This window comes from Electrophorus electricus, chromosome 24 (assembly GCF_041902795.1).
Source record: "Electrophorus electricus isolate QZ-2024a chromosome 24, ASM4190279v1, whole genome shotgun sequence".
NCBI lineage: Eukaryota > Metazoa > Chordata > Actinopteri > Gymnotiformes > Gymnotidae > Electrophorus > Electrophorus electricus.
This window is the reverse complement of record NC_137520.1, coordinates 10,064,262-10,090,724: the sequence shown is the minus strand read 5'-3', so window position 1 is coordinate 10,090,724 and position 26,463 is coordinate 10,064,262. Positions and strand designations below refer to the sequence as shown.

The following is a 26,463-nucleotide window of genomic DNA, read 5'->3' as shown; positions in this document are numbered from 1 at the left end:
GATAAACTGGGCATGCCAATATACAGGTGAAAGTCTGTAATTGTATATTTATAAAATGGACCTAATAAAGAGGTCTGTATGTGTCCGTAGAAGGTACGTGGTTCTATTTAGTGGGGTGGGTTTGAAGCGCTAAAAGTGGAATGGAAGGAGTGAATCAGAGTGCATGGGTCCACCATTCATCACCTCTGGCAGGCTTGGGTGCATGTCCTGGAGACAGTAGTCTCTCAGACTCTGAGTGTGGGAAAAACACTGTACAATGGCATTCAGGAGACACACACACACAGAGACTGTGAGTGAGAGAGAATTTGTGAATAAAAAATGATCAAAGATGCAAACATGTAAGCCTTCTCAAACATTAAACAAAATGAATTTCCATACTGTGTTCCCCATGTTATGCAGTCCAAGCTGTCCATTCCCTCTGTTGGAAGGACATGTGCACACTATACCCCATTATAATTTTAGAGTGTCATCCCAGGATGTACTTCCCTCCCCTGGGAGTGCAGCATGTCTGGGATGGATCCATTTATATCTTAATTCTCATCGTCACATACTGGGAAGACATTCATTTGGCTGGGGCAGGGAGGCCTGTGGAGCTCATAGCTACTCATATGCTATTTTACTGTGGGAATGCACATAACCATTGGTGGTGGTGTAATATTTATTTTCTGAAGTTGTAGTTGAACAAGCGACAGCTTCAGATCCTTGTTACCACGTGATATGCTATTTCTAACTCACATATGTGCACTACAGACTATTCACAATAAATAAACCACCAACTCTCACCTTTTAGTCGACCACCAATAAGAATCCCATGAGGTAGGTAGGTGTAGTGCACAAACAGTGAGATGTAGCAGCAACCTGTACAAGGCCTGGCATGAGTTTATGTGGAAACCCGTAAAAGAAGTTAAAAGCATATCAGGAGGCTGCATTAAAAGTGTATAAACTGTCATCTGAAAAAGTAAGTAAATGCATACATATTGTTCATATGAAAATTAAACAAGGTGGCAAAATAAAACAGTGCAGTAATATTTGCATGGAGTAAAATAAAACAGATTAACTGAACAATATTTTTTAACCTATTTTGTAAAAAAACAACAAAAAAAAAAACAAAAACAAAACATTCAAAGCAAGTCATCCAACATCTTCAACCCAGTGTTAGCGCGATCGAGGCTTTAAAAAAGTCCTGTGGTTGCTGACTGGGCCTTGGCACTTTCACCTCTGTTGTTCGACACCACACAAGCCTGAATCTTAATCACCACTAATGTTCCTTCTCTCCTTGTAGGAGTGTCTAGAAATAGCTGTTTCCTCACACAACCTTGGACCGCTTAAACCTGTGCATCACCATTCACATATCACATCTATCTATCTATATGTTACTGTGAACAATCTATAAATAAACTGAGAAATAGGCGGCATTCAAAGTTTGTTTTTTGTTGTTGTTTTTTTTTGGTGTGTTTAAAAATGTCTGTTTTAAGGTTTACACGTTTACGGTATAGGCTTCACAGTAACAACTGTGAATACTTATATAATACAAAAGCCAGAATTGTGCTTTTATTCCTCAGTACTCTGGCATTATGTTTGAACACACAAAAAATGGTCAGTTTATTACAAATGGGGGGGGGGGGGTACGGTTAAAAAAAATGTTTATATCCTGAGACCTTCGACTTGAATGTGAATGCTTTTGTATTTAATCCTCAACAAAACATTACCTTCAGAGATCATTGACAAAAACCAGAAACACTTACAGTATATCATTCACACACAAATGTTCAGTGGTGCTCAGTCAAGGTGCTGAAGGATCATACAGTACAGGAAGATGGACTTGATGTAAGCATCAAACAAACATTCACTGAAACAGATTACCTATATACAGTTGCGCTTAAATTTAACACACAGCCCCAAGTCATCTAAGCTGTGCTACGCTTGGCGTGCATGTTTGGCTCAGAGTGCACCGCAATCGAACGGCTTCCATGCTTTTCAGATGACGAGCAATCGGATAAATATTTTCGAGACCACAGGCAGAAACAAAATCGTAAATGTTATTAGTTTCACTGAACATGTGTGGTTCTGATGGAAAAACATTGTGACTAACATGATGGGATCTCTGTATGAGATCTGGTCTATGTGTCTGGCATCTCCACATCAGAATTCAGACTCAGTTCAGCAATGTGATCCAGGGCAGGGTCAGGGCTTAGTCGGGCCATGGCATTTGACTGGCTGGCTTGAGCGTGTCTGTCTCGTGACTGGATGATGGCTTGTCGTAGGCAAGAAATCCACTGCTGCTTGTTGAAGGAGTCGCTTGCCTGCAGGCTGTGCGACTGAGCTTTGGTGCGCCTCCTGCTACTCACACGGAAACAATTCTTCACTGTGATAAGAAGTGAGAGTGGGAAACAGATTACAATCAGGAAGCATAGTTACATAGTTGAGCATAGTAAGAATGAAGTTAAAAAATAGATTCTTAAGAATAAGGTCTGATCGTTGTCTTTAACATTAATGCAATACATAGCATTGCCCTGATTACCTTTGTCATTACCAGTGAAGGCACCACGGAAGGATCCAGAACTACCCCCCTCTCCATCAGGCAGGTCCTCCAAAAGGAGGTGGGCAGCAGGGAGAGGCTGGCGGTACACCTGAAACTGGACCATGCTGTCCTTGTCCTGCACCAACGGCCGCGTCAAAACCAGCACCAGCTCAAATAAGAACACATGCAGCTTCTGCAGGGACAAAAGTGTTCAACTGAATGAAACGGAGTAAAAGAAAAAAGATTGCAAACAGAAAAAAAAAAGAAAAATGCATATGTTAGTATTAATAACGTATGTAAACGATAACGGGTGACTGAACTGAAGAGCAGAACAGCAGCAGCACTGATTCTGTGCCAATTCACCTGTCCTTTGGTACTCTTTAGTTCACCGTGGCAGTACAAGAAACGAGAGGCCTGAATCTCAGGAACTCTCTGGCCCTCCTCTGGGTAGCACAGACCCCGTCTATAAAACTGGCACTCTGCTTCCCCGGTTTTACTGTTCACCTCAGTAATAATACTCTGGATTAGCTCCATCTGCACGCAAAGGAGAACAGCGATCAATAAGTGCAGGGGCGGGGTTTCCCCCAGCAGGAGAATTGGCAGCTTCTGCCGATCTTTCTCCACATCACTGCAGTCGGCAGGAAATGCGTGGGACTTACGGCCTGGGGCAGCGTGTCCTCGTCGGGGTGCTCGGATGGTGTGGTCTTCTGGATCTCCTTGAGCAGCAGCGGGTACTTCACCAGGCGGCTGCGGGGCAGGTCCAGGAAGTTCCACAGGTCCAGCTTGCGGCTGAAGGACGACTCCTGGCAGAGGCGCAGGAACTCCTCCACGCGGCGGTCCTGCTTCTTCTGGTCTAGCAGGGCCTTGGCTCCCACCTGGTTGCAACAGTATGTGATGTAGGCCTCCAAGCAAGGGAACTGGGAAGGGATTACAGTCAAGATCAGCTAACATATGCCCTATCTGCACAGAACAGCCTTCGGCCTGTGTTTACATCCACAATGTCTTATGTAAAGCTGGCTGTAGTCATCAGTGTTTAATACCAGGTACTAAAGGAGATCTAAAATGTCCAGTTTGGTTTCTGATTTTTTTTTTTACTACTGAGATTTTTTTTACTTCCATTTCTTTTGGAGAGGGTTGTGACTTTAGCGTTTCAGCGTATCCTTGGCAGCACTCACCCAATCGAGCAGGGTCGGCCCCACCTCTCCCACAGTCTTCTCAGAGCCTCGCAAGCTCTCCAGACGCATCAAGAAATCTGCAGGTAGACACGAAAAAGCAGATGAGAGAAGAGTGCCATTAAATCACAGGTCTTGGGTCACAGGTTACGCAGGGCTCCGAAGCAACCAGCAGCACTTACCTTCATGGAGGGGAATCAGAGAATCCAGTGTGCCAAATATACGCCCCAGTTCACTTTCAGTCATGATCTCCAGTTTAAGCATAGGCTCATAGTATACCTGCGACCACAGATGAGCGTAAAGCATTTGCCAAGAGAGCAGGGGTGCGAGGTAATGTAGAAAAACAAAATGCCCTCAACCACAGCAGTCAACGAACCTTTTTGACCAAATTGAGGTCTTCAATCAGCTGCCTCTCCCCCTGCGTCATTTCATATATTACCTGGGCACCAAAACGAAAAAGAAGCTTCAGTTTGTCGAGTTCTTACTGATATGTAGGTCCAAGCTTTACAAACACAAATGATACTACACCTCACAATGTAAGTTAACATTTAATATACAGTAATTGCTGCTAAACGTAGCCATGCAGCAAATAAAACTGGCAGCAAGAACATCACTGCTTCTGAAGACTATTTAACGCCTCCAAAAAACACTGCCATTTAAAAACATTGGCTGTTTATAGAAGCTGGTGAAAAATGCAACGTTTCATTTGTTGGAGCTGTTGCCTGCTGAAATCGGAAAAGAGAACATGGCCTGCTCACTTCCTGTTTTGTAACTCACAAAAGACCGTAAAGTGAGAGTTTGTCAAAACACTCATCAGTGGCACGCCTTGACACTAGTTCACTGGTGGTGGCCTAGTCATACCTCCTGCCTCTTGATCTCTTTAGCACTCATGTCTCTGCTGAGGCTGTCCACGGTGTCACTCCACAGCTGGCTGTTGCGTCGCCGTGGGAACGAGGAGGCTTTCTGACGTGTGCGTACTGCCATTGGGGGCAGAGGGCGGGCTTCCGTACGGAAGCTGATGGACCGCTGTTTATGTTGGAGTAATGCAATAAGTAAGATGGAAGTTCAATTGGACACATTGTGGAGAGACTGCCAAAGATCAACACTGTTAAAACTGTGAGGATTTATTCTGGGCTTAAGAGCTATGTGAGTATAGAAAACGCAGAAAGAAACAAAAAGTTTCTTCTTTGAAGAAACAAAAATGTGTCGGGCTCACCTGAATGGACTGTCCCAGGCGTTTAAGTGCAGGAGTTTTCACTGGTGTTATAATGCCTGTAACACCACTACTTCTGTCCACTGGTTTGACCCTTTTGTTACAAGGTCCCTACCATAAAAAGCAGCAACACAGCACAAGGATGACCAACATGTGACTACCTACTGAACGTCTTTTCTACTGTAACTGACTGCAAAATCCGATCAGTGTGTGTGATAGCCTCACTGTACCTCAGTGTCCTGTGTGTGCTCCCCCGGAAAGTCATCTTCATCCTGAAGGAGTCAAAAGGCAGAGCACGTGTGTCAGAACAGGCAAAGACAGAGATTATCATAGAACGGGAGCACACAGTCAGGAGTGAATCTGCTGACAGAGGCCTCGAACGCAATATTCGATTCTTATCAACGGCTTATCCTCAGACAGGACTCTCATATATAGTGCTCTTCAACTGTGGACAGAAATGTTTGAAGTCACTACTCACAGTGATCAAACTGTAAGCTCTGGTTAAGATGCTACAGCAATCCCGAAGGTCGCTGTAGCATGCAAAACAGCTGGTTAGTGAGAGACAGTTAAACTGCTAGTGACAAAGCAAGAGCAGATAGTTGTATGGATGGACAGGCTTCTTTCCGGCATGTCACAAGAAGCAAGAGTTGTCAAAATGTCCGTTTCTTACCCACCAATTGAGCAGTAGTATTTAAATTAGTTTGCACTACTCTTCCAAACTAGAGTGGCCTATCTGACTGTCTGACATTAAGCCCTTTGATGTTGCACATGTTGACTAGGTCAGGAGGAACACAAACCACCACAACTTGCTCTGTGGATCACACAGGCACCTGGTCTCAGAAGTATGGTCTGTGGTACCAGTTTCCGTTACAAAGCACAGACAGCCACAAGCAAAGAGCAAGACAACAGAACAAGGTGAAGTCATCGAGAGAGATGGAGAGTGTATGAGACATGGCATCAAACAGCATGGGGCTGAAATAAGTAAATAAAATAAAGAAGAAGTAGGCACTTTAAAAAAAAAAAAAAAAAAAAGCACCGGAAATCACGAAATCCTTCTACCAAAGTACGATCTGGATCAAAAATGCGACACTTGCAGGATATAGGGTTGAAGTTGGTCATCAGATCTCTGAAGTCATTTCAGCAGATTCACTGAAATTCTACACGAATAAAAAAACTCACATAGTCGTCTGAGGTTCGGGCTGAAATTTCAACATCACTGCATGGGTCCTGTTTCCTTTTCTTCTGCTCAGAAAGCAACAGATAACATAATGATTTGCCTCAAAGGAGCAGTTAGGCCTACCCTTCTAAGTTTGCCATTTAAGGTGCGTGTTTGTGGTGAAATGACTTACCCCTGCAATATCTGAAAGGTTGACATACGTAACGAGTCTCTCTCTTGCTATGGGAGACCTTAAATTTCAAAAGTATTTTCAAGTTAGATGCCAACAGTATCAACACAGGTGAGTACTATGGGAGTAATATCTCTCCAAAAAAACCTAACAAACAAAAAAATTATAATGGATCACTGTCAGAACACCACCCATGTTTGAGGACAGTGAAAAAAAGTCTTTTCATGTAGCAGTTAAAAGGAAAAGAGTAAACTGATTATCCTAATCAAACGTATTAACTACTTAAACTCAAAAACAACAATTGTAAGATCTTGTATATGATGCTTCAGGCCTAGAGAAGGAGTGTAAAAACAAGAAAGAAAAGGCTTTACCAGGACGGTGATGAATATGCCTCCGTCTCTTCCAGCTCCATCTTTGCCTTTTTCATAACATCTTTAGATGTAAGGATCAACACCCCAGTAAATCCAAACAAGATGAAAAATACTATTTCAATGATAGGCTTCCCTTGATCTTAAACACCTGTCTCCCCTCTTCGTGGAAAGTAATACAGCAGATTCTGAAGCACACCCTCACTCTCCACCCCTTCTTCCGCCTAAAACCCACATCCTGTACATAGAACTTTTTTTTTTAGCTTCCCGTTAACAGATTTAGCTCACATCAGTTTATGGTGTGTACCAGCCTTATGTTGAAAGCAGATGTACAAACGAATCCTAGTGACCCATTGCCCTGAACAATTATTAATACCTGAGGAAGTTCCAGGGGTTATATAATGTACAACAAAAGTGCACACAAACATAAAAAAACTAAACTTCTGCTATGGTAGCAATATTCTGCTGGCACATTGAAAAGGTTCCCTGACATTTACCATTGCATCTCTTAGGCTAAATTAAAATGCTTAAGAGAAAAAGAGCTCAGACCACAGGTTGAATGTGCAGTGCAATTATCATGTACATCACACCAATTCAAATTAACAACACAACTCTGCAGTTCCAGTTCAAAACTGCTATGACTCATGCTCATAACCGTCATGTCAGTATCTCTGCAGTTTCCAGAATGTCTTGCTTATGGCACCCCTGCAAAACACTGACACCATTCACATAGCTAATAAAGAGGCTTGTAAGAGTAGTTGCAATGTATGTATCTCTAATAAAGTGGGTGGTAACAGTACCCAGTTATATGCTGAAGTCAGACACCACTACCACACTGCTTGTCTAACAGTAAGTAGTGTACAGACAATGATAAATGGCTTAAAAGGTGGTCAATTTCCCATTACAATTCCTTTGCCATCCATATACCAGGCTGGCCATTAAGACACTGAAATCTCTGGTAAAAGCAATGGACTGTTTGACTGAAAATGAGTTCTGCAAGCTTACTTAAGGTAGATTCATCACTGTCCTTGAACTGCAACTGTACTTCAACCAAAGGCTACATGGCGTGGTTAAGAGTAAACATGTTCAGAAAAACGACAAAGAGAATCTTTTACAACTTTATTCACTATCACACTAAGTGCTCCCATTACAGAGTAAAATAGTTTTTTTACTGTAATGTTTCCAGGAATTTAACAAAGTAGAAAGAATAGTTTATGTCCTACAAGTCCTGTGCCAAGTTCACACACACAAAAAAAAAAAAGGAGGGGGGGGGGGGGGAGAAACCATAATAACCCCACCCGCTCTAGTTATGTGCAGGTTCCCCATCCCAACCCAAAAAGAAGCCAGAATTGCAAAACGACCCACCCACTGGGCCTGAGGAACAGAATAGGGTTCAGATGTGAGGGGACCAACTAGCTTTGAGACCTTGACAAGTAGCACACAGGTGAGGACACCCACAGCTTCGATTACCAGCAGGTGCAAGGTGTCACTATTGTAGCTGAGAAGTACTTCAAGTCGAGACCACAGAGCATGTCAAATGGGGTCAATAAATGACAAACAGCCCAAAGCACTGACACGTTACTTTCATGTAGTTTGCATTTCTGTTTTGGCATCATTCAATGGTATACCTTGTTCAAGTTGCTATTAGAAACTGGTTCAAAAAAGGGTAAAGCAAGTTGGCAGTGCTCATCACGGTGGAAAACGGGAGGCAAGAGAGTGCAGCAGGAAAGGAACAACACACTTACTAAAAGGCCAGAGCCATCTTCTCTTTACATAGGGAGAGTGCTGATGGGCACTGATCATTTCACATACTTAAGCTTTAGTACGACCAAGTTTAAAGTTAGTCAAAAAGGTCCCATTCAAATGCTCTCCTGTCCTACAACATATCTTGTTCTTACAGCCCACCAGCCATCAGCCCTAAGGCGCATTTAAAAACATGGGGTATGAACCCTGGGTTCAAACTGGATTCAAAGAGTAAATTATGGAGCCAATAAAATCAACCCCCGATACACAAACACCACTTTTTTTCCTTTCACTTTTTTATTCATGTTTATTTATTTTTAAACTTTGGGCTCCACCCATTAACATGAAGCTTCAGCTGAATTCCCTCCACCTCATGAAAGCACCCCAACCCCACCCTGCCCACCCTGGCCGTCTTCTCAGCGAATGGTGTATCTGACATAGGGCACCTCCACGTCCTCATCAGTAATGTCGTTGCAGCAGAGTTCGAACACTAGTGCTTTAACATGCTTCCCCAGTTTCTTCTTGGACACTTTGGTCACTATCTCAGTCATGCTGGGGGGGGGGGGGGGGGGGGACAAAGACAAAACTGAATGAGAGATTCCTTCAGAGACAGAAAAGCTGGAGAAAACTACAAACAAAATGACTTCCATCTGAACTGGTCATGCGTTGTGGAGGTGGGTGGGGAGTGGTACTTACGGGAGCTCCAGTCTTTCTTTGAGCTTGGCAGCAGGCATAAAGAAAGAGTAGAGCATAGACACTCCCTGAGAGAGCATTGTGATCTCCAGTTTGTGTTCATTCTGAGAAAGAGAACATTAGAGATGCTCGGAATACAGCGGACCTTTTGAGCTCAAATAAAGATTCACAGAAGTGGTGGTACAGGGAGCCTCTGTACCTTGAAGTAGTCCAGGAACTGCCGGAGTGTCATCTCCTCCCCACTCGGCTGAATGCCCTTCACTTCAAAGCGGTCCCATAGTGTCCAGTCGATTTCATAGTACTGCAAAAGGAGGCCATAAATCAGGAGCGTCTAAACATTTGGGAAATGACCTTCAAATGTTAGCCATTCTGCACAGGTAACTCCAAGAACATACCTTGTGCTTTGGAGCAGCAATGGGCTCCGAAAAAGCGAAGAAAGGCAGGGAGAGGTTCATGAAGCCATTCTTGTATGACTCCAGCTTCTTGTGGCCCTGGACAATCTTGAGCAGTTCCAGACACACCAGACCTACCACAGCAGCTGTCGTCGTGGCTATGGCAGGAATGATCTTACCAGCAATGAGTTTACTCTGTTCCAGAGAGAGGAAACACAGATACAGTACAATGCACACAGAGATAATTAAATTAGTATGTCCTATGAGAAGCTGGCAACTCCCAGTCAGATGCTCACCTTGTGTCTGTCTGCTGGAGGAATGTCATAATTCTCTGCTCTCAAATTCGATGCCGCTACGATGAAATCCATGTGGAAGTTAGTGTCGTCATCCTTGGGTGAGAGGGCAAAACACATTAAATCAAGCTGAAAGCCTGAAATGCCCCCCAGTAAAAAGCAAATGGGAATTAGTGCTGTACAGAATGGCTATGAGGGTGTACTAATATTTGTCTCAAACATTTGCTGGTTTTTTGTGATGGATCACATCACTTAAATTCCATCCTGTGTAAACACTGCCAAAGGCCAAGTTCACATTACCAACCTGAATTGTCTCAAATCTCACTTTTGAGGGTTGTGTGGACACACAAATCTGATCTTTTCACATAAGATTTGAGTTGCTTTTGAGTTTGGTCCTAGATGTTTCATGTCTGATTCATAGCCATGTGACTTGAATCAGAACAGGCAGACCAGATTACATGTGGCTTTTTGCCATGCACTTAGGTCTGTCAAACAACAAAGGAGAATAGCTGTTCACAGCTACTGCTGCTGTTAAAGCTAGACACCTGTCTTTTCACAAAATTTGATGCAACACATAGGCTACTAGTGTTGCTGGTTTCATTACTTTGAGTTGTCTCACAAATGACATTTTTGCAGTTGATGAAGTAGGCGACAGTGCAAAAACACATCAATAGGTATGACACCATTACATACATGGAAAACATGATACTGGGGTTTGCGAAGATTTCCCAGCATTCCTTAGAGATGTACCTTTTCAAATTCGATGGGACAGAGTCTGAACTGGGACACAGTGTCCGGAGAAGGAAGTATACTCTTCAGCTCTTCAAGCCTCGAGTCATCTGTGGATACGCAGGTTTGAAACATTACAGCAAATGTTTAACAAACAAGAAAATACATTTCAAAGTCTGCTTGAAGGTCATCTTTAGGTCATTCAGCTGAAGGATGTAAAATTACTCGTTGTTCCTTACCCACAGAGGCATTGGCGCTCTGCAGCTCCTGGTCAGATACATGGATTTTAACTCCTGACTTGGGGGTAAACTCTGGTACTTTGACATCCTGCAATACTTTAGCTACATCTGCACGGTCAGTGGAGCCTTGCAGGCCATATGCCTGGGCAACCAAGTTGGCTGCAGCCACAATGTAGTCCATATGCAAATCCTGAGGAGTGCAAGAAATAACAGGAACTAAGGGAAATGTCCAGTTTTGCGCTGCACATGGTGGCAGTGACAGAACATATTGAATACATTTTTAGTGTTGTAGGTTGACTGGTCCTGTTGGTGTAGGCAACACTCACATTGCTAGTACTAAACTCTAGAGGATGAGGACATCTTTTGGGACCTGACCAGAATGGAGCTCCTGAACTTGTGAGCTGAGAAACAAGAATTGGAAGAAGGGGAGACAAAAATTAAAATTAACATCGTTGATTTGACAGTAGATATAGTAAAGAGGGTGGTCCTTGTTAAAAGTCAGCTTAACAGTTCAGTTTGATTCAGCAAACAAGGAACAAGACAGTAATGGACCGTAAGAGAAGAGAGAAAAAAAAAAAAAAACAAGAAGAGGATGGTTCTCACCTGGTCAGGAGGGAAATTGTGCAGTAACTGACGGATATTGTTACTGTATTGGCACTGCCAGTGGTTGCGGGCCCAAGCCACACACTGCTCCCAGCTACGGGGATATTCTGACACCAAACTCTTATACACTGCCTCCACGACCTCTAAGGGCTGGGCACCAGGCAGCTTCAGGGTGCGCTCCATGAACTTAGGGTCTCTGATAGTGAGTCGAACAATGAGACACAGGGACCCTGCCATATTAACACTAAAAGAATTGACTCCAAACTCATCAAGGTCAACTGAATCAATCACAAAGAAAAGGCAAAAATAGGAAGCGTCAGAGAGCAAATCCCATACGTCATGTACTTACGTCATGTACTGCAAGGCATTTTCAACAGGCTGTTTGAAAAGTCCTTCAAACTCATCACGAGCCCACTGAGAAAGAAAACATTAACCACAACTAGGTTAGTGGTCAAAACCAAGTGACCACACATTTACATGTACATACCCCTGCCAAACACTTATCTAAAAGGTACATATTTAAGATGCATGTGTTTTTTACCTGGAGTGTGTGTTCGATAGCATTGGGGAAGTTCTTCAAGGTGCAGATCGGGATGGACTTCTCTGGGGGATCTTGGCTAGAGCTGTAGGACTCCGTGAGGAATGGGATCACCACCTGCACATTTCCTTTAGTCCCAAGAGTACCAGACTCCAGCAGTGGCTTTCGATAGTACACACACCGACGGTCCATGTACATGCCTGAAGAACATGTGCGCAAAGAGAAAATTAATTGAAGCACTGGGTGGCAGTACTCACCAACTTTGCAGTTTCGTGCTGCTCAGTTAACCACATTTGTGTGAGAAAGCCACATTTATGCATAATAGCACAATTGTTCTTATTTTAAAACAGGTGCCAAGTAAAGTAAATCTACTGCCCTGTGAAACCAACAAGTATCATCCTAAAAGAATATACACAAGTTCATTTTTGACTCCATTTATACATGGCCACATCATGCAACTTGGATCTTGATTGCCACTATTTTTAGCCACATGCATGAACGCTTTGAAGTCAAATGGGTCTCCAGGGAGCCACACTGAAATGTGTTTGCTATTAAAATACTAACATGCACATAACACTTAACCAACTTCTTGTAGTTATATATGAAAATGGTAACTACATGATAACTTCAAAGCGAATGGCTTTCCTTGTGGTGCAGATTCTGGACAGTTACATCAGGTGAAGTAATATACTGAGAGGAGTTTTGGTTACCAAATACGGCTTGGAGATAAATCTTATGTTTAAATGCATCTCATATCTACTTGTAACGGCTGACTTTAATCCACTTTAAATACGGACAGATATATAAATGGTCCTTAGCCAGAAAAAAAAATATCCTGATTTTCAAGAAACATAAGATAACCTTGGGTCTTTTTTTTGAAAGCCAGTATTTTACTTTTTTTTTTTTTTTTTAACTCACGTGCATCAACATTGTCGAGGGCATTGGCCACTCCGTCCAGGTTCTCGAAAAAGTCGTCATCGTAGATTCTCTCAGTGTCAGGTCCAACACGGTTCTGATGACCTGTGATGCGGATGGACGGATTCATCTGCTTCACAGCAGCAGCAGCCGTCTCACTCTTCATCTTCTGCTCGTCAGAAAACAAAAACAAAAAACTACATTCAACCCAACAAAATGACAGTAAAAGACATCCCCCACCATCGTTCACTGTACAGCAATGGCTCCAAGTCCTGGGGCCCAATGGCCCATCAGATTTATGTGAAAAGGGGGAAACATGAAAACATCCGGGGCAACGTAACCAAGGGACTGATTGAGGGAGCCACTGGAGAGCCCTGGCTCCTGCCCTGTTCGACCTTCTCCAAAATATGAACAAATTTATCCACTAATTACTGTGAGCAAAAAAGGCAGATTTAAGAACACTAGTTCTCACCGTGACATCCCAGGGCCTAAAGAGGAACTGACGATTAAGGTTCGATTTCTCAATGGTATCCATATCGGTGACGATGACTTCTCCCTCCCCAGTGGCCAGACCCATCATAGCAAAGTTCTTAAGCAGCTCACATCCAATGGCTCCTGCACCAACCTGAAAATAGTCAACAGTAAAATCAATGACCAACAGTTACAAGAACAGAATAGGCAGATCAGACTAAAACAAGTATCACCACAATAAGCATTTAGGCAATAAGACTGCTTTTCTGAAGTGGCCATTTAGAAAAGTTTAGTCATTTATAATAATTACGGGAAGAAGGGCTGGGAAAATCCTCACCAAAAAGTAGCGTTGCTTGCCCAACAGATCTTGCAGTTTGGAACCAAACACAGCAATCTGACCATCATATCGACAGCTTCTCTGAGGAAAAAAACAAAACAAAAAAACAGATGGGAAGTTAGTCAATGACATTACACACAAGGTGTTTTTCTGCTAGAGTGGTGTATAAAATATACTGCAAAATTCAATAGCAAAGCCAAGATTTTGATGGGACTGACAGGCATACACTCCTCCTCCGTGAGAACAGTTTCCTCTGCTTCAGGTAAGCACTCCAGAGCATCAAAGTACAGCCACTGCATGATGGGCATAAACTTGCCTGTGCATGCCTGAGGTGTACAGACACTGATGTTAGATACAGGCCACACAAGCCTGACCCACAGACTAAAACAATCCATCAATTCCTAAACACAGACAAGCTATTTAGTCATATCTGATACAAGGTTATGAATTTGTGATGAGCTTTATTTCTGTCAGCTTTGCAGCGGCACATTTGTGGAGGAAGGAACATAAAACTTTGTTACCTTCATAACCTCTTGGGCAGCGAGCCCACCGATGAAAGCATTGACTGGAGCCAGGTCCCCGGCAGCCATGCAGGAGAGCTTTTTTAGCAGGCCTTCGTCCAGCTCATCCTGCTTGGCAGGGCCAGACTGCGCAGCATTCACGTCATTGGCCAGAGCCACTAGCTCGTCTGCATCCGACTGCAGCGGAGGGAGGGAAATAGGACACCGGTCGCTGAATCAGTGAGCCAAAGCTCAGCGGTGTCTGGCTCAAACAGGAACCAGACGGAAATGCACCAATTCACCTCCAGTGTAATGAATATCCTCAGTGTAACAACAGGGTTGTGTCACAGGAAGAACAATGTGCAGAGGTGCATTTAACCTCTGTAAATCACAAATATCCCCTCCACAAATAAGTAGGGAAAATATACACAGAGTTTCTCAATGGCTGACCTGATTCCAGGGCTTGGGAGAACGGCTGTGTTTCTTCTCAAAGGCATGCAGAGCCTGGAAGCCCACATGCAGCTGTCCAGGCCGATCAAACTTGGCAAAATCAGTCAGCAGAAACTCAGGCTCAGACATGGAAGAGGAAAAGGATTTCTGTAAAGGAGAGGAGCAGACTTGAGACATTTGATCCTGGATCCTTCAGAGTCACTTTGGAAGTTGGCAGTAAAATTACCAAGTCAGACTTACAAAGGCAACTTTCTTGGGCATCTTGACCTGGGTCACAATACCACCTCTCACATAGTCAGAGAAAGATGATGTGTCACAGATACTGAAGGTGTAGGGCCCTACAGACACACATTTCATACTCATCAAGAACAGTCAACTAGTTAAATAAAGTTCTGATAAATTCTTACTACATGCATTTTTTAGCTTTTAGCTATAATTGTATTGAATTATGTGCCATGCGTGGAGGAGTTATGGACTTACCCAGGACTTTGATTTCAATTGGAGGGCAGCCATTAAGCTCCGTCATCCCCTGCACCTCCATGAAGGTGACATGGTCTCCAGTCTCAAAGCCATGTCTGGCCTCATCCAGGCAGGTTACCACACCAGCACTGTCCTGGGGGAAAACAGGCACACAGGGAGCTAGCAATCAGTGAGATGGCCAGTAGTCAGGCAAACTGAACATGCCAAGAACAAGGTCATTTGTTTTACCTTTAAAATGAATGCAGTAAAATTACGCTTAGCACTACAACATCAACATTCCAATTGGTTACATCTCAAATGACAGCAGTTACCTTGGTGATCATGGAGATCATGGCACTTAGAGGCTGCTCTCCATTGGTGTCATACACCATCATCTCATCCCCAAAATCACAGAAAAGTTGCCTGTCCAAAAATAAATGCTGCATGTTGTCACCATGCCCAAAACCCCAAAAAGGACACTATCTGTCAAGAACCAGCTATATGTTGGCAAGGTTTTTCCTGCCTCCAAGTACTTCCTCACCCAAACAGTCCACGTGTGTCAGCAATGATCAGTTTGATGCCTTTGCTGTGACAGAAGTCACCGATGTGCATTTGTTCGTCAAGTGTAGAGTTGGTCAGCACCACCACCTGCACCAGCAGACACAGACATGCTGAAAAGCTGCTCAGACATCCTGCTGGCAAACTGCCAGCTGTGTGGTTGACAGGCAGTAAACACGTTTATTGTAAAAGACAAACCAAGGTCCCCTTTCAGAGACGATCATGTTTAAATACGCAAAAGCACCTCAGACAGGCATCACATTTCTAAAACTTTTAGTTAACACTTGGATATTTGTGTGCAAATGTTGCTCTAAACAGCTGCCCTGAGACCATTTTTGCCATGTGGTCAAGATCAGATTGTTATACACAAATGGAAACCGCTACCACATATGACAACACCCTAACAGAAAACCACCTTTAGGCCAAATTCTCTGGGGAACTTGACAGATGTACTCAGTACTAAACAATGCTCATTTTACTAAACATTCTACCTACACCCACAAACTGCTATTATTACCTCTGTGCCCAAAATAAAAAGCACTGGGTACAGTACCATCATAAAAAAAATCCAGACCTTTGTCCAGACTGCTGTTTATAACTTTACAGACTAAAGCCTCACACCACTGTCAAGAGTTGCAAGCTGTACCAGTGGAAAACAAATAGTGAAATGTAATATCTTCAGAGCTGAAAATACCTACAGCCATTTTATTTCTCTGAAGCTTATTTTGAGCATTAGTAGCTTGACTCTATATAAAACTTTCACATACATTTTTTCAAAACATTTTGCCCTGTGAATGTTCATTCTTTGTTATATCTGGAAATATGCTTCAAGTCACTTATTTTCCCAAATATTCCAGAGACGCAAAAGAACCCTAAAAGGCACTTGGACGACTCAGGGTCTGGCTTGACAAGATCACTTTTAAGCGTGTGATATGCAGTAATTGGCAGTACCTGAAACTGTGTCAGGTAGTCATTGGTGAGAGCTCCAGTGTAAGATGTCACAGGGACGTAGCTGTTGAGTTCTGCCAGCCTGTTTTGACTGACCTCAGCGCGGTTCTTCCCCAGGTCCTCCTCACGCAGGTAAAACTAGAACACACAAAATGCACATCAGCTTCACTGCATGGTTTCTCCTCTCCCCTGCTCCATGCTGGACATAAGGGAAAAGACTTGCAGGCATACCGAGATCTATACTTTATGGCATAATTTAAGGCAATAGCTGCGAAACAACAGTAACTGTGTCCTCATTTAAATTGCCAAGTCAGTAGACGTGAAGGACAGCAACCTGGAGGACATAGCACTGCGGTGCCTCGGGTTGAGAGCTGTCCACCCTCCCTCCACTGACCTGTGAGGAGAGGTCTCGCCACTCTGCCACACCCTGGTCATGCAGGGTGACGCTCTTGACTCCGCCCAGGATGACATTCTTGGCGATCTCCACACCAAGGCCTCGCAGTCCGGAGATGAGCACATTGGAGTTTTGCATGCGTTTCATTGCATCGTGACCCAACACGTACCTAACCAAAACCAGAGTGGTTAGTCACATACCCCTTAAACAACAGTGTACACACACACACACACACACACACACACACACACACACACACACACACACACACACACACACTTTCTCTTATTTACTCACTAGAAATCTTACACAGAAAGCTGAGGATGTCAAGAGCACATGTGTTAGCCAAACTAGGAAAATTTAGAACTTACAACTGTCTGGAGTACAGGCCTTCATCAATCTCAGCAACGTTTCCATTCTTAGCCATGCCCTGGAGAATCCAAATAGCCATCAGTGCACCATTTACAGAAATGACTAATTCAGATTCATAGCTGGAGACTGCATTACACTCGGCATTCACCAGGCTGAACCAATTTGTTATAGCAGAAATGGGTTATGGCTGCTTGGTTGCAATTTGTTAGGCAGTCAAGCATGAATTTTACACCAAAACCTTGTCTTTCCTGTCAAGTGTAATAAACAGGATGGAAAAAAGCACTTCACTTCTGATTCTGAGGATACAGTGATCATTTACTCTAATTTATCGTGCTGTTAGCCAACACACAAGACAATGACCTTGTTTCAGCATACAGGCTTACTGTGGAAATGCTGCCCATTTCACATACAGCTAGTAAGTGTGACTGCAGTTACATACGCAGCTTCAAAGCATGGATGGAATTTGAATATACCATGAGACCACATAACTGTACACTTGAATTAAAGATAAGAAAACATGCTTTACAGTGCCTGCAGCAGCATACTTACGTTAGCTGGTGTATGGGACAGTTCAGTTCTGACAGAGTATGAGGAGGAGCAGTGGGATCCCGTCTTCGTCTCTGATCCTGACACGCGACGCTTCTTGGACAGCGGCGAGCTGGACATCTGCAAAAAGATCACCCCATGTTTAAAAGGCTTTGAAGCCACTATGGCAATGACCATAAGAAAAGAGCTGAAACATTGTAAATCTGTGCATGAACAGAATTAATGCTGAACAGTATATACATTCTTTTTTAGATTTTCTGTTATTTACTGAGAAAGAGGGGTAGGGATACAAAAAAAAGACTAACACGCACACAATTTGCTCAAGCCCATTCCAAAAAAAAAAAAAAAAAAAAAGCACTGAAATTTGTATGAACCATTTTGAGGGGTTATGAGATCAGTGAAAAAGCTTGACACTCAAACAATAATCTGAAGTACGAATCAAGACAGCCAATGGCCCAGCTTTCAATCTATTCCTGTTCAATTTCAATATGAAACTGCAATCCTTCCAGATATAAATAGAATACCTCATGGCTCAAATCAAAGCTAGATACCAAACATTAGCACAACAGTGCAAAGACCAAGTCAGACAAAAAACAAGAAAATATTATCTGAGCAGGGAAAATGAATTCATAATACAAACATGCTGAATTTTACACCACTGGTAGGGCACAAGTACTCTGCAAAGCTGGGATAACGTCACTCAGTTGGTGTGGGGTTTCAGGGGCCTTTAAGAAGACAACTTAACCCAATTTCACATCTACAAAAACTTTGAGCAAACTGGAATCAGAAATTAGTTAAACATTTAATTCAGTGAGTTAAAATTGACTATAATGCCCTGACTCAAAATCTTTAAAGTAGTAGTGGTTGCACTTCCATGAATAGCAAACTGGTTTTCAGCTTCTTACCATTACTCTTATTTATATAGTTTAGACACTCTACAATTCTACTTTGCTGCACAAATTTTTGGATAGCCTACTGACCTAAACTGCAGAAGAATATGTTATTGCCCTGGACTCAAGTCCAAGACACACTGTACTTAATTTAAATAATCTTTTCCCCCTTTCCACATCAAGCCTAAAATTAATTCCACAAACTCGCCAGTGGTTTGCCTTCATCTTCTCCAGGAAGGTCAGGGGACTTCCAATATGGCACTAGGTATTGTTGATACTTAATTTCTGAGCAATCTCTGCCTCTAGAGATTGGGTTTCAGCACTGGACAGTTCCTGCAATGAATGACCATAAGGAAATGAATGAGGGTAAAAGTTTAACAGTACTGGTTAAAATGTGACGCCTGTGTCTATTAACGCCAGCATTATCCAAATAAATCAACCATCACGTGGTAGAATGAATCGCGTTTATTTATTGGATAAGTAACAAGTAATGCAATAGAAAAGAAAGGACAAAACAAGAACTAATTAAGCAGTCCATAAAAAGGAATAAAACTTAACTGAGGTAAGGGATAAACATTAGCAAACGCAATAACGCGGAGTAGTTCCAACGCCATCAATAAAAAGGTGGAATATTTCCCGTGATCTTTACTACTATACAAGAACATTTAAGCATTTAAGAACCACAATAACGACAACACTTGATTCATCATCACATGGGCTGAACCTGCATTCTGCCGCAAGATGTAGGTAACTACCCTGCTATAAATAGACTGTGCACAGAAACGTTTTGTTTATTGCGGAAGGTTCATGCAGCACTAGGTAAGGCTTCCCGTTATTCTGGTAGAAAAACGCTGATTCATTAAAATCCAACCAGGTAAATTTGCGTTGTGTTCATCTTGCTATTTTTGTAAAAATGCCAAGTTTGACGGCGTTGTATTAAGTCCATTAATCCAGCCTCACATGAGCGTCTGAGGGTGCATTTCCTGATTCTCTCAGCAGCACTGGAAATGAATCGCGTTTCCACTTGGTTAAGGAAACCAGATTCTTCTGAGAAAATGGAAAATCTCACAAATCATTGGAAAATGTGCCACAGTTCTGTTACTACAGTGGAAAATCCGCATTCCGGTGAACCAGTAACAAATATGATCTGATTATGAAATTAAGGTCCATATGTCGACGAAATCTTACACATCGACCAAAGACAAAAGCAGATAATGTTGGACGTAATATACCAACTGGAAACGAAGCTAGCTAGCTAACTATCCGATCAAAATCTAGTACAGATACCTTAACACCAAAAACGAAAACTAGATTGCAAAATACTGCCGATAACAAACCCGAGACAAACAAGCCAGAGCAACGGAGACCAGCTACTGGCTATGCTAGCATTGCGTTACACCTGCTCAGTGCACTTCTGCCAAAACGTTCTCTCCATATCAGAAATTTCTGTCCAACACTTCCTTGTCGATGAGATGCTCAGCCATCAGTGAGGCACTGTTAATTGTAAAACCACACAAACATACGACACGTTCAAAAATCAGGTAAATTAAGTAGCTAGCTAGCGGTGTCGCATGCCACCGATCGGATTTAGGCATTTTGGTTTAAGAGTCAGGGGAATTTTGAAATCACCCATTTAGAGGGTACACGGACAGTCAATGTAAAATTAAAGCGAGCTAGCAACATTAACCTAGCTATGCTAGCTTGCTCCATGCATTTGTCATTTAGGCAGTTTTCGCAGCACGGTCTGGGGCCTAGCTAGCTAGTTACCTCCCTTACATTAAATATGTTAGCAAGGCTAGCTATCGACCATCTAAGTTAACCAGAATAACAATGAACCAAAGTGTTCGGGCTTCAAAATAAACTAGGTTACGTTAGCGAGCAACTCCAGGTGGCCTACTACAGGCCATCTCTAATATGTCTTAATCTCAATGACTCTTATAACCGCAACTGAATAACTCCGCTAGCTTCCCCTTTTAATGAATCAGGAGTCGAACCTATAGTCACTGCACCAAGTTGGCTTCTGAAGTTGAATGGTTTCTTACCAATAATCCTTCTCTGTCCACACTCAGTGTCAGCAAACCGCTCCTCGTGTAAAACTTGAAACGTCGATGATGTAAATTACTGGCAAATAATTTGTGTCAAAAACCCCCCGAAAAATAGCAATAGCACAATATCACTGCCTTTCACGATACGGCGAGGAAAACCCCCCTCAGTCCTATCCTGCCGAGTCACTATGTCGTCTGCCCTGCGCCCTGCACTAATCGCGTTTCTGGTTTTGTTTCAGTACACGGAACAAAACCAAAATGGCAGCTACAGCACAGGGGCGGAGTTGCTCAAATATTCAACAGGAAAAGGTTGTCTCAGAGAACCTAGCGTAATCTGCTTCATCCATTGGACATCCATGCTTAAACTTGCGGAAATACCGCCCCTGAAAGTGGAGGCTATTCCGAATATACTGGGGCTTCACAAACACTACAACATGAGACCGCAGACATGCCATGTCTTATGAGCACCGGTATTGTACATTTCTAGAAGCCGAGTCAACGTTCATGTAGCACATTTAGGAGTACTGATCTTCAAATGATTACTATATGGGTATGGGAAAACTCTGGTTATGCTTTGGATGAAATGTGGAGATCACAATTCCGTATTACACACACTCACACTCCTTAATGGAATACAGCTGAACTCAAGTATAAAGTTATGAAAATTTGCAATAAAAACTGAGCTGTTAGGCTAGGTCTTTCAATGTGTTAGAGAAGCATATGTTATGTGTAGCATGCCTTATAAGGCCACTCTAAACTGTGAAAATCCTGGTGGTTTCAATTACTTTTATTCCATTTAAACCACATGCTGGTCTCAAAATCTATATTTAGCCAAAACAACAATCCTGATGGCATTAAATAAGTACATTTTTCAGTCCCATTATAATACACACTACACTGGTGATGCAACTGACAGTTTTATAGCACTGAACACTAACAGATATTTAATCTGGCATCCAGGATCAAAGTAAACAAAAATGTGAAGCGAATACTGTTTAATAAGTTTGCTTAATACATGTGCATGTGCTATGCTGACATAAGGTCTCAGTGACTAAAAAATAAACATGGACAGTTACCAAAAAGTGCTGTTTACCAAGTTATTGGTCATCATTAAGACAGTATTTTATATGTACAAAATGCCAATGCAAAGTAAACTGATACACTAGCTCAAGATGGCAGCATAAAATGTTTCAGCCTACCTTCCCCTAAACTGTGCTCTTAAGGCAATGGTGCAAAATGCAAAGTATTAGTATCAGCATAATGACAATGCGATAGATACAGCCAAATGCTACTTAGCATTCATTTTGTATTTAAAAAACTACATAGGAATTGGCAATAAGGTTTAAGGCACTTGGGTATTCTAATTTACATATTTTAGCAGTTTGTACCAGGCAGTTTTACATTTCCTTGTCCAAATGTAAGGAAATGGGTGTATTTGGAGCTAAAAGTCTAAGCATGTGTACGTAGGGATATTACCAAACATAAATTTAACATTTTATCTATGTAAATACTTTTACTTTTTAAAATACATTTTTAGCAGTCACAACTGTTTCTCAAATGGGTTTTTGTAGCAATCTGTTTTTGAAAACCTGCCATGTGTGCCTAGATGCAGATGAGATGTTTAATTAATTAATGGATGGGTGGGTTTGTAAAATTTGCAGCAAATACAGAACATTGCAAATACAGTTTTAGGGTAAGTACCCATTAAGCTCATGTACCCTTTAAGCCCGCTTAACAACTCTGAAGTAAAATTTAAAATAATAGTGTTCACTGTTAATTGTTTTGGCCAGTTCTGTTATTTGTTACTGGAATTGTGTTTATTTTACAACCAAATCTGATTAACCATTATTGACCTGCAGTAGGTAAACAATCCCAGGTGTTCTCAAAGAAAGTCACCAAAAACTTTTGCTGCTTTAGCAGCTACCCAGAAATGCACATTTGTCTATTTTTAGCCAATCTTTTGGTAATAGTTGTAACATTATATAAAGTTAATAGATTAATGCAATGATGTCTGTATGATAATGTTACTTTATTGACTAATGCTAAAGCTTGTCAATGGCTTTTCAAATTACCAAAAGACACCACACAGCATAATCAAAACATGAGCATCCCAATGCACTGTCAAAGCTTCTAGAATGTTAAGCATGCATTCTGTATTTTCCAGTGTTTGCTATCTATAAATCAACTGTAATTATTTGATACAACATGGTACAGCACTATATAATGTTTGCTGCAGTAGCAGACTTTAAATGAGAGTAAAGGTTTTTTTTTTATCCCCCCTCACATATTACCAAACTATGTAATATTGTTTTAGCCATCATAGTTATATGATGCACTAGAAATCTGTAGAATTTAAACACCTCTTCCCTATCCATCAAAGCTGTTCTACTTAAGTCCAGTTCGAGCCTTTCAAGACCACTTTAACTGGTGTTTAACTGGAACCTTTGGTTTTGTTGCACACTTGGCAAAATGTGATCACAGCATTTCTATTCTATTATTTCGCTTCACTGGTGGTGCCGGTGTTAAAAATGTAAAGTTGGTATGAATCACTCTAAAAAAATTAGCTGACTGACTAACATTAAAATTAATGCTAAATTAAACAAATTAATCTATTCCTGGTTAGTTACAAGATGAAATCTCTTTACTGCTACACTGTTTGAGGATGAACTGTTGGATTGATTGCATTAAATGAGGTGTAGGTCTTTTTTTTTTTTTTTTAAGACGTTATACAGAAAATGAAGGAATGATTTCTAAAATTGTAAACCTATTTTAGAATAAAAACAAAAAACAAAAAAAAAACATGGTAATAAATAAATAAAAACATTTTTTTTATTGCACATTAGGAAAAGCCATGGTCTTAAATGGCACATTGTGTACATTTTAAGCCCACAGTAGACTTTTCACATACTTCACAGTAGTTTTATATTTAACATATGTTTTTAATTAATTTTATTACATTTGAATTATTTAAGAAAACTTTGAGACTAATGATAACAATAGATATTCTATTTAAAAAAAAAAAAATCAAACCAATATAGAACATCTGAAAACAGATTTTAGCAGGCTTAATCGCTATATTTACCTAAACACAGAATTCACTTCATAACTCAGAAAACAAATATCAATATTTTAGGAAACAACCAATAAAGCGCACACAGAAATTTTTAGAGTTTAATTCAAAGCAATGTTTAATGTTTGTGTAAGTGACAGAAGGCTAGGAAAATAAGTTAGCCAGTCTTATTTATGGTAGAGACACTATTGATAAAAAGTGCTGTCAAGATAATTTTATGAAAAAAACTGATGTAAATTATTGTAGATATTGATGTTTAATTTTACATTGCACATCAGTGACTATTCAGACTTCTTTAGCATATAGTTAATTGGTAGTACATTGTATTAATAAATTGATAGCACATAGTGAAGCTTTTTATTAGTTTAGACCATGTGTTAAGCACTGACCAATGTAGACTGTGTGAGCAAATATACAAAACAGAGTGGGAGTCCACAGACTACACAATCGCTTGCCTAGTTAGGCAGTCTCAAGACCTATGCCCTCTTGGCAGGCTGTTTAACGGATTGCCAATTTCCTTGGCCAAGTATGTGTTAATTTCTACTACAAAAATGTTTACCCTTGCATGACCAAGTTGAAGGAAAAAAGGGGTTTGTAGCATATTGTGGGAAACCTGTTTCTATAAAATGAACAATTATCAATTTTGAAATAGCTGTCAAAAGGTATGGATATGTCCCACATGTGGACTAAACCTAAACTGCACTGCCAAAGGTGAATCACTACTAGTCTAGTTTTAGGCTTAATCTTGGCTTGGATAACCAACCTTTACTGTTTTAACAGCTCAAAACACAAATAAAAAAAATTCACAATATAAATCTAAACAAAAATAAAACCCTGGATAAACAATAAAGCTGAAAAGTAGTAAATGCTATCTTTTCCACCATCATATAGTGTAAAACATTCCTGGTGTAACATTTTAAAAATACATTATCTGATGGTATGAGACTGAATCTTTACTTACTCTATATGTATGACAAGATAAGCATCTAGCAGGCACCAAAAGCAATATATTAATTAAAATTCACTATTGCACAAAAATCTGTCTGCAATGATGGAAGGTCGAAGGATGAATTCACTCTTTCTAACTGCTGACAGAATGTGTCTAACAAAACACACCTGAACATTAGTTAATAACAGTTAGGTTATGTTTTTCACGTGGGCTGTCACCCCTCCAAAACAGTGCTAGGATAAGCATTTCTCTTTAAAGAAAGAAAGAAAGAAAGAAAGAAAGAGAGGAAAAAAAAAAACATAACGAATATACGTTGGGGGAGGGGTGATACCTTGTGACAAAGGCCCAAGTGGGCCGTTTATTCCTGGTTGCGAGGGGAGAATTGAGACCAAGGTAGGGGTTCACATTCTCCGTGTAAGTGGCTTTCTCCCCGGGTAAATGTGTGCAACTTCTATAATTGCATTTTACATCACTGCACTGCTCAGGTATCCCGTGCACCTGCGCTTGATTAAGTGAATATCGATTGCTAAATGTGAATTGCATCACCAGATAGCTAACCACACAGCTAGCCAGCCAATTATAACAAAAATCGCGACATGCTAGCTTTACTGGCTAGCTATAACAGTCCAGATCTGGCAAGACACAGCCACAGTATTACTAGGTTAGCTCAACATAAACACAGTTTACAGCACTAGCTAGCAGAACTCTGCTAGCGATACTAACGGCCCTCATATGCTGCTCGGTTTATTGCTTATCTGGCTGTTTCAACAAGTAACGTTAACTCTCTTTTACTAATTTCATAAGTTTTATTTATTTTAATCCACTGACATCCTTTCGATCACATTATTTCAACAATACAGTAAGCGAAAAAAAGAAGATGACTGCTAATCGCCTATGCTAGTTAATAGTGCGTTGGCAAGACTGGCTAGCTACTAGCTGCCAAACGATGCAAGACGCAACAAGAACACCATGCCTTGTTTTATCTTGTGGGCTATAGCTACCTAGCTTACGTGTTATATAGCTAGCTATGCACTATATACCTAGCAAAAACAAGCTTTTTAGTCATCTTAGCGTGCCCTTTCAAGTCTGAAGTATTTCTAAATAGCTAGCTACCTGGCTAATCAACAAAACCCCTATGACAAGAGTGTGCGTCAACTTTGTTGCAAATACGGACTTCTTAAAGGAATCAGAATTAAGATCTGTTATATCACATGGACTGCATTGTCGTGCAACTGCTGTCGTCTGGCGTTCAAAACAGCCAGCTAGCATGCATGGTTACATCGTTACGGCTAGCTTTCCAGCAGACCAAACGATTTCAAATTCTTACCAACTAGCTAGCGTTAGCTAGCAAACTACAACAATCTAATCTTATGAGCGCGTTAGCTAGCTAGCCAGCCAGCTATGTAGCATTAGCGAGGGACAGAAGTATGCAGAACTCACCACATCCGATGTTACCCGGGCCTTTCCACGATACAGAATACAAAAATACCTCCTATACGAAAACAAAAGAAGCAGTCAAATCGTTTAGGTAACTGTCTCTCAAATTAACAGGGGATTGTTGACTTTCCGATCGGAGAATAAGGACTGATGGACTGACGCCTAACCGGCCACCGACTGTACCGTTAACGGCACTCTTTCAGTTCAAGAAGTATTCTTCAGTTGCTCACGAGCGAAGCAGCAACATGTGCGGAGTTTGAGTCTAGAACAGT

The 26,463-nt window shown here is 41.4% G+C and overlaps 2 protein-coding genes across 5 annotated transcripts; both read right to left on the bottom strand.

Moving 5' to 3' along the window:
- Positions 1 to 1,316: 1,316 nt before the first annotated feature.
- Positions 1,317 to 6,840, bottom strand: arhgef3l (Rho guanine nucleotide exchange factor (GEF) 3, like). Of its 2 annotated transcripts, XM_026998102.3 has the most exons (13): positions 6,624 to 6,840; positions 6,256 to 6,313; positions 6,086 to 6,148; positions 5,137 to 5,178; positions 4,910 to 5,017; positions 4,555 to 4,719; positions 4,070 to 4,132; positions 3,876 to 3,972; positions 3,697 to 3,773; positions 3,181 to 3,438; positions 2,885 to 3,055; positions 2,522 to 2,714; positions 1,317 to 2,365 (listed from the first exon to the last, which is right to left on the bottom strand). In XM_026998102.3, the coding sequence occupies exons 1-13, from the start codon at positions 6,677 to 6,679 to the stop codon at positions 2,121 to 2,123; spliced, it is 1,596 nt and encodes a 531-aa protein (XP_026853903.2). In that variant the 5' UTR covers positions 6,680 to 6,840; the 3' UTR covers positions 1,317 to 2,120. The 2 variants fall into 2 exon arrangements, with proteins under 2 accessions (XP_026853903.2, XP_026853905.2); XM_026998104.3 differs by lacking the exon at positions 6,086 to 6,148.
- Positions 6,841 to 7,725: 885 nt separating this feature from the next.
- On the bottom strand, positions 7,726 to 26,425 carry uba1 (ubiquitin-like modifier activating enzyme 1). Of its 3 annotated transcripts, XM_026998101.3 has the most exons (27): positions 20,733 to 20,985; positions 18,899 to 19,023; positions 17,804 to 17,920; positions 17,254 to 17,312; positions 16,883 to 17,051; positions 16,492 to 16,626; positions 15,524 to 15,630; positions 15,315 to 15,405; positions 15,004 to 15,136; positions 14,764 to 14,861; positions 14,524 to 14,670; positions 14,095 to 14,271; positions 13,792 to 13,899; positions 13,574 to 13,654; positions 13,238 to 13,390; positions 12,769 to 12,934; positions 11,854 to 12,050; positions 11,662 to 11,726; positions 11,313 to 11,508; positions 11,036 to 11,110; positions 10,710 to 10,899; positions 10,492 to 10,580; positions 9,745 to 9,837; positions 9,452 to 9,643; positions 9,256 to 9,357; positions 9,060 to 9,160; positions 7,726 to 8,915 (listed from the first exon to the last, which is right to left on the bottom strand). In XM_026998101.3, the coding sequence occupies exons 3-27, from the start codon at positions 17,918 to 17,920 to the stop codon at positions 8,780 to 8,782; spliced, it is 3,177 nt and encodes a 1,058-aa protein (XP_026853902.2). In that variant the 5' UTR covers positions 18,899 to 19,023; positions 20,733 to 20,985; the 3' UTR covers positions 7,726 to 8,779. The 3 variants fall into 3 exon arrangements, with proteins under 3 accessions (XP_026853902.2, XP_026853901.2, XP_026853900.2); XM_026998100.3 differs by lacking the exons at positions 18,899 to 19,023; positions 20,733 to 20,985 and adding an exon at positions 26,195 to 26,425; XM_026998099.3 differs by lacking the exon at positions 18,899 to 19,023 and having other exon boundaries at positions 20,733 to 20,984.
- Positions 26,426 to 26,463: the final 38 nt, after the last annotated feature.

Coding starts and splice junctions, on each gene's coding strand:
- arhgef3l (XM_026998102.3), bottom strand. CDS start 6,679: ATGAAAAAGGCAAAGATGGAGCTGGAAGAGACGGAGGCATATTCATCA. Junction 3,973..4,069: donor ACCTCAATTTGGTCAAAAAG/GTTCGTTGACTG, acceptor CTGTGGTCGCAG/GTATACTATGAGCCTATGCT. Junction 3,056..3,180: donor AGGACACGCTGCCCCAGGCC/GTAAGTCCCACG, acceptor CTTTGCGTGCAG/ATGGAGCTAATCCAGAGTAT.
- uba1 (XM_026998100.3), bottom strand. CDS start 17,920: ATGTCCAGCTCGCCGCTGTCCAAGAAGCGTCGCGTGTCAGGATCAGAG. Junction 14,862..15,003: donor AATTGAAATCAAAGTCCTGG/GTAAGTCCATAA, acceptor GTGTGTCTGTAG/GGCCCTACACCTTCAGTATC. Junction 13,391..13,573: donor GCAAGCAACGCTACTTTTTG/GTGAGGATTTTC, acceptor GACTATTTTCAG/GTTGGTGCAGGAGCCATTGG.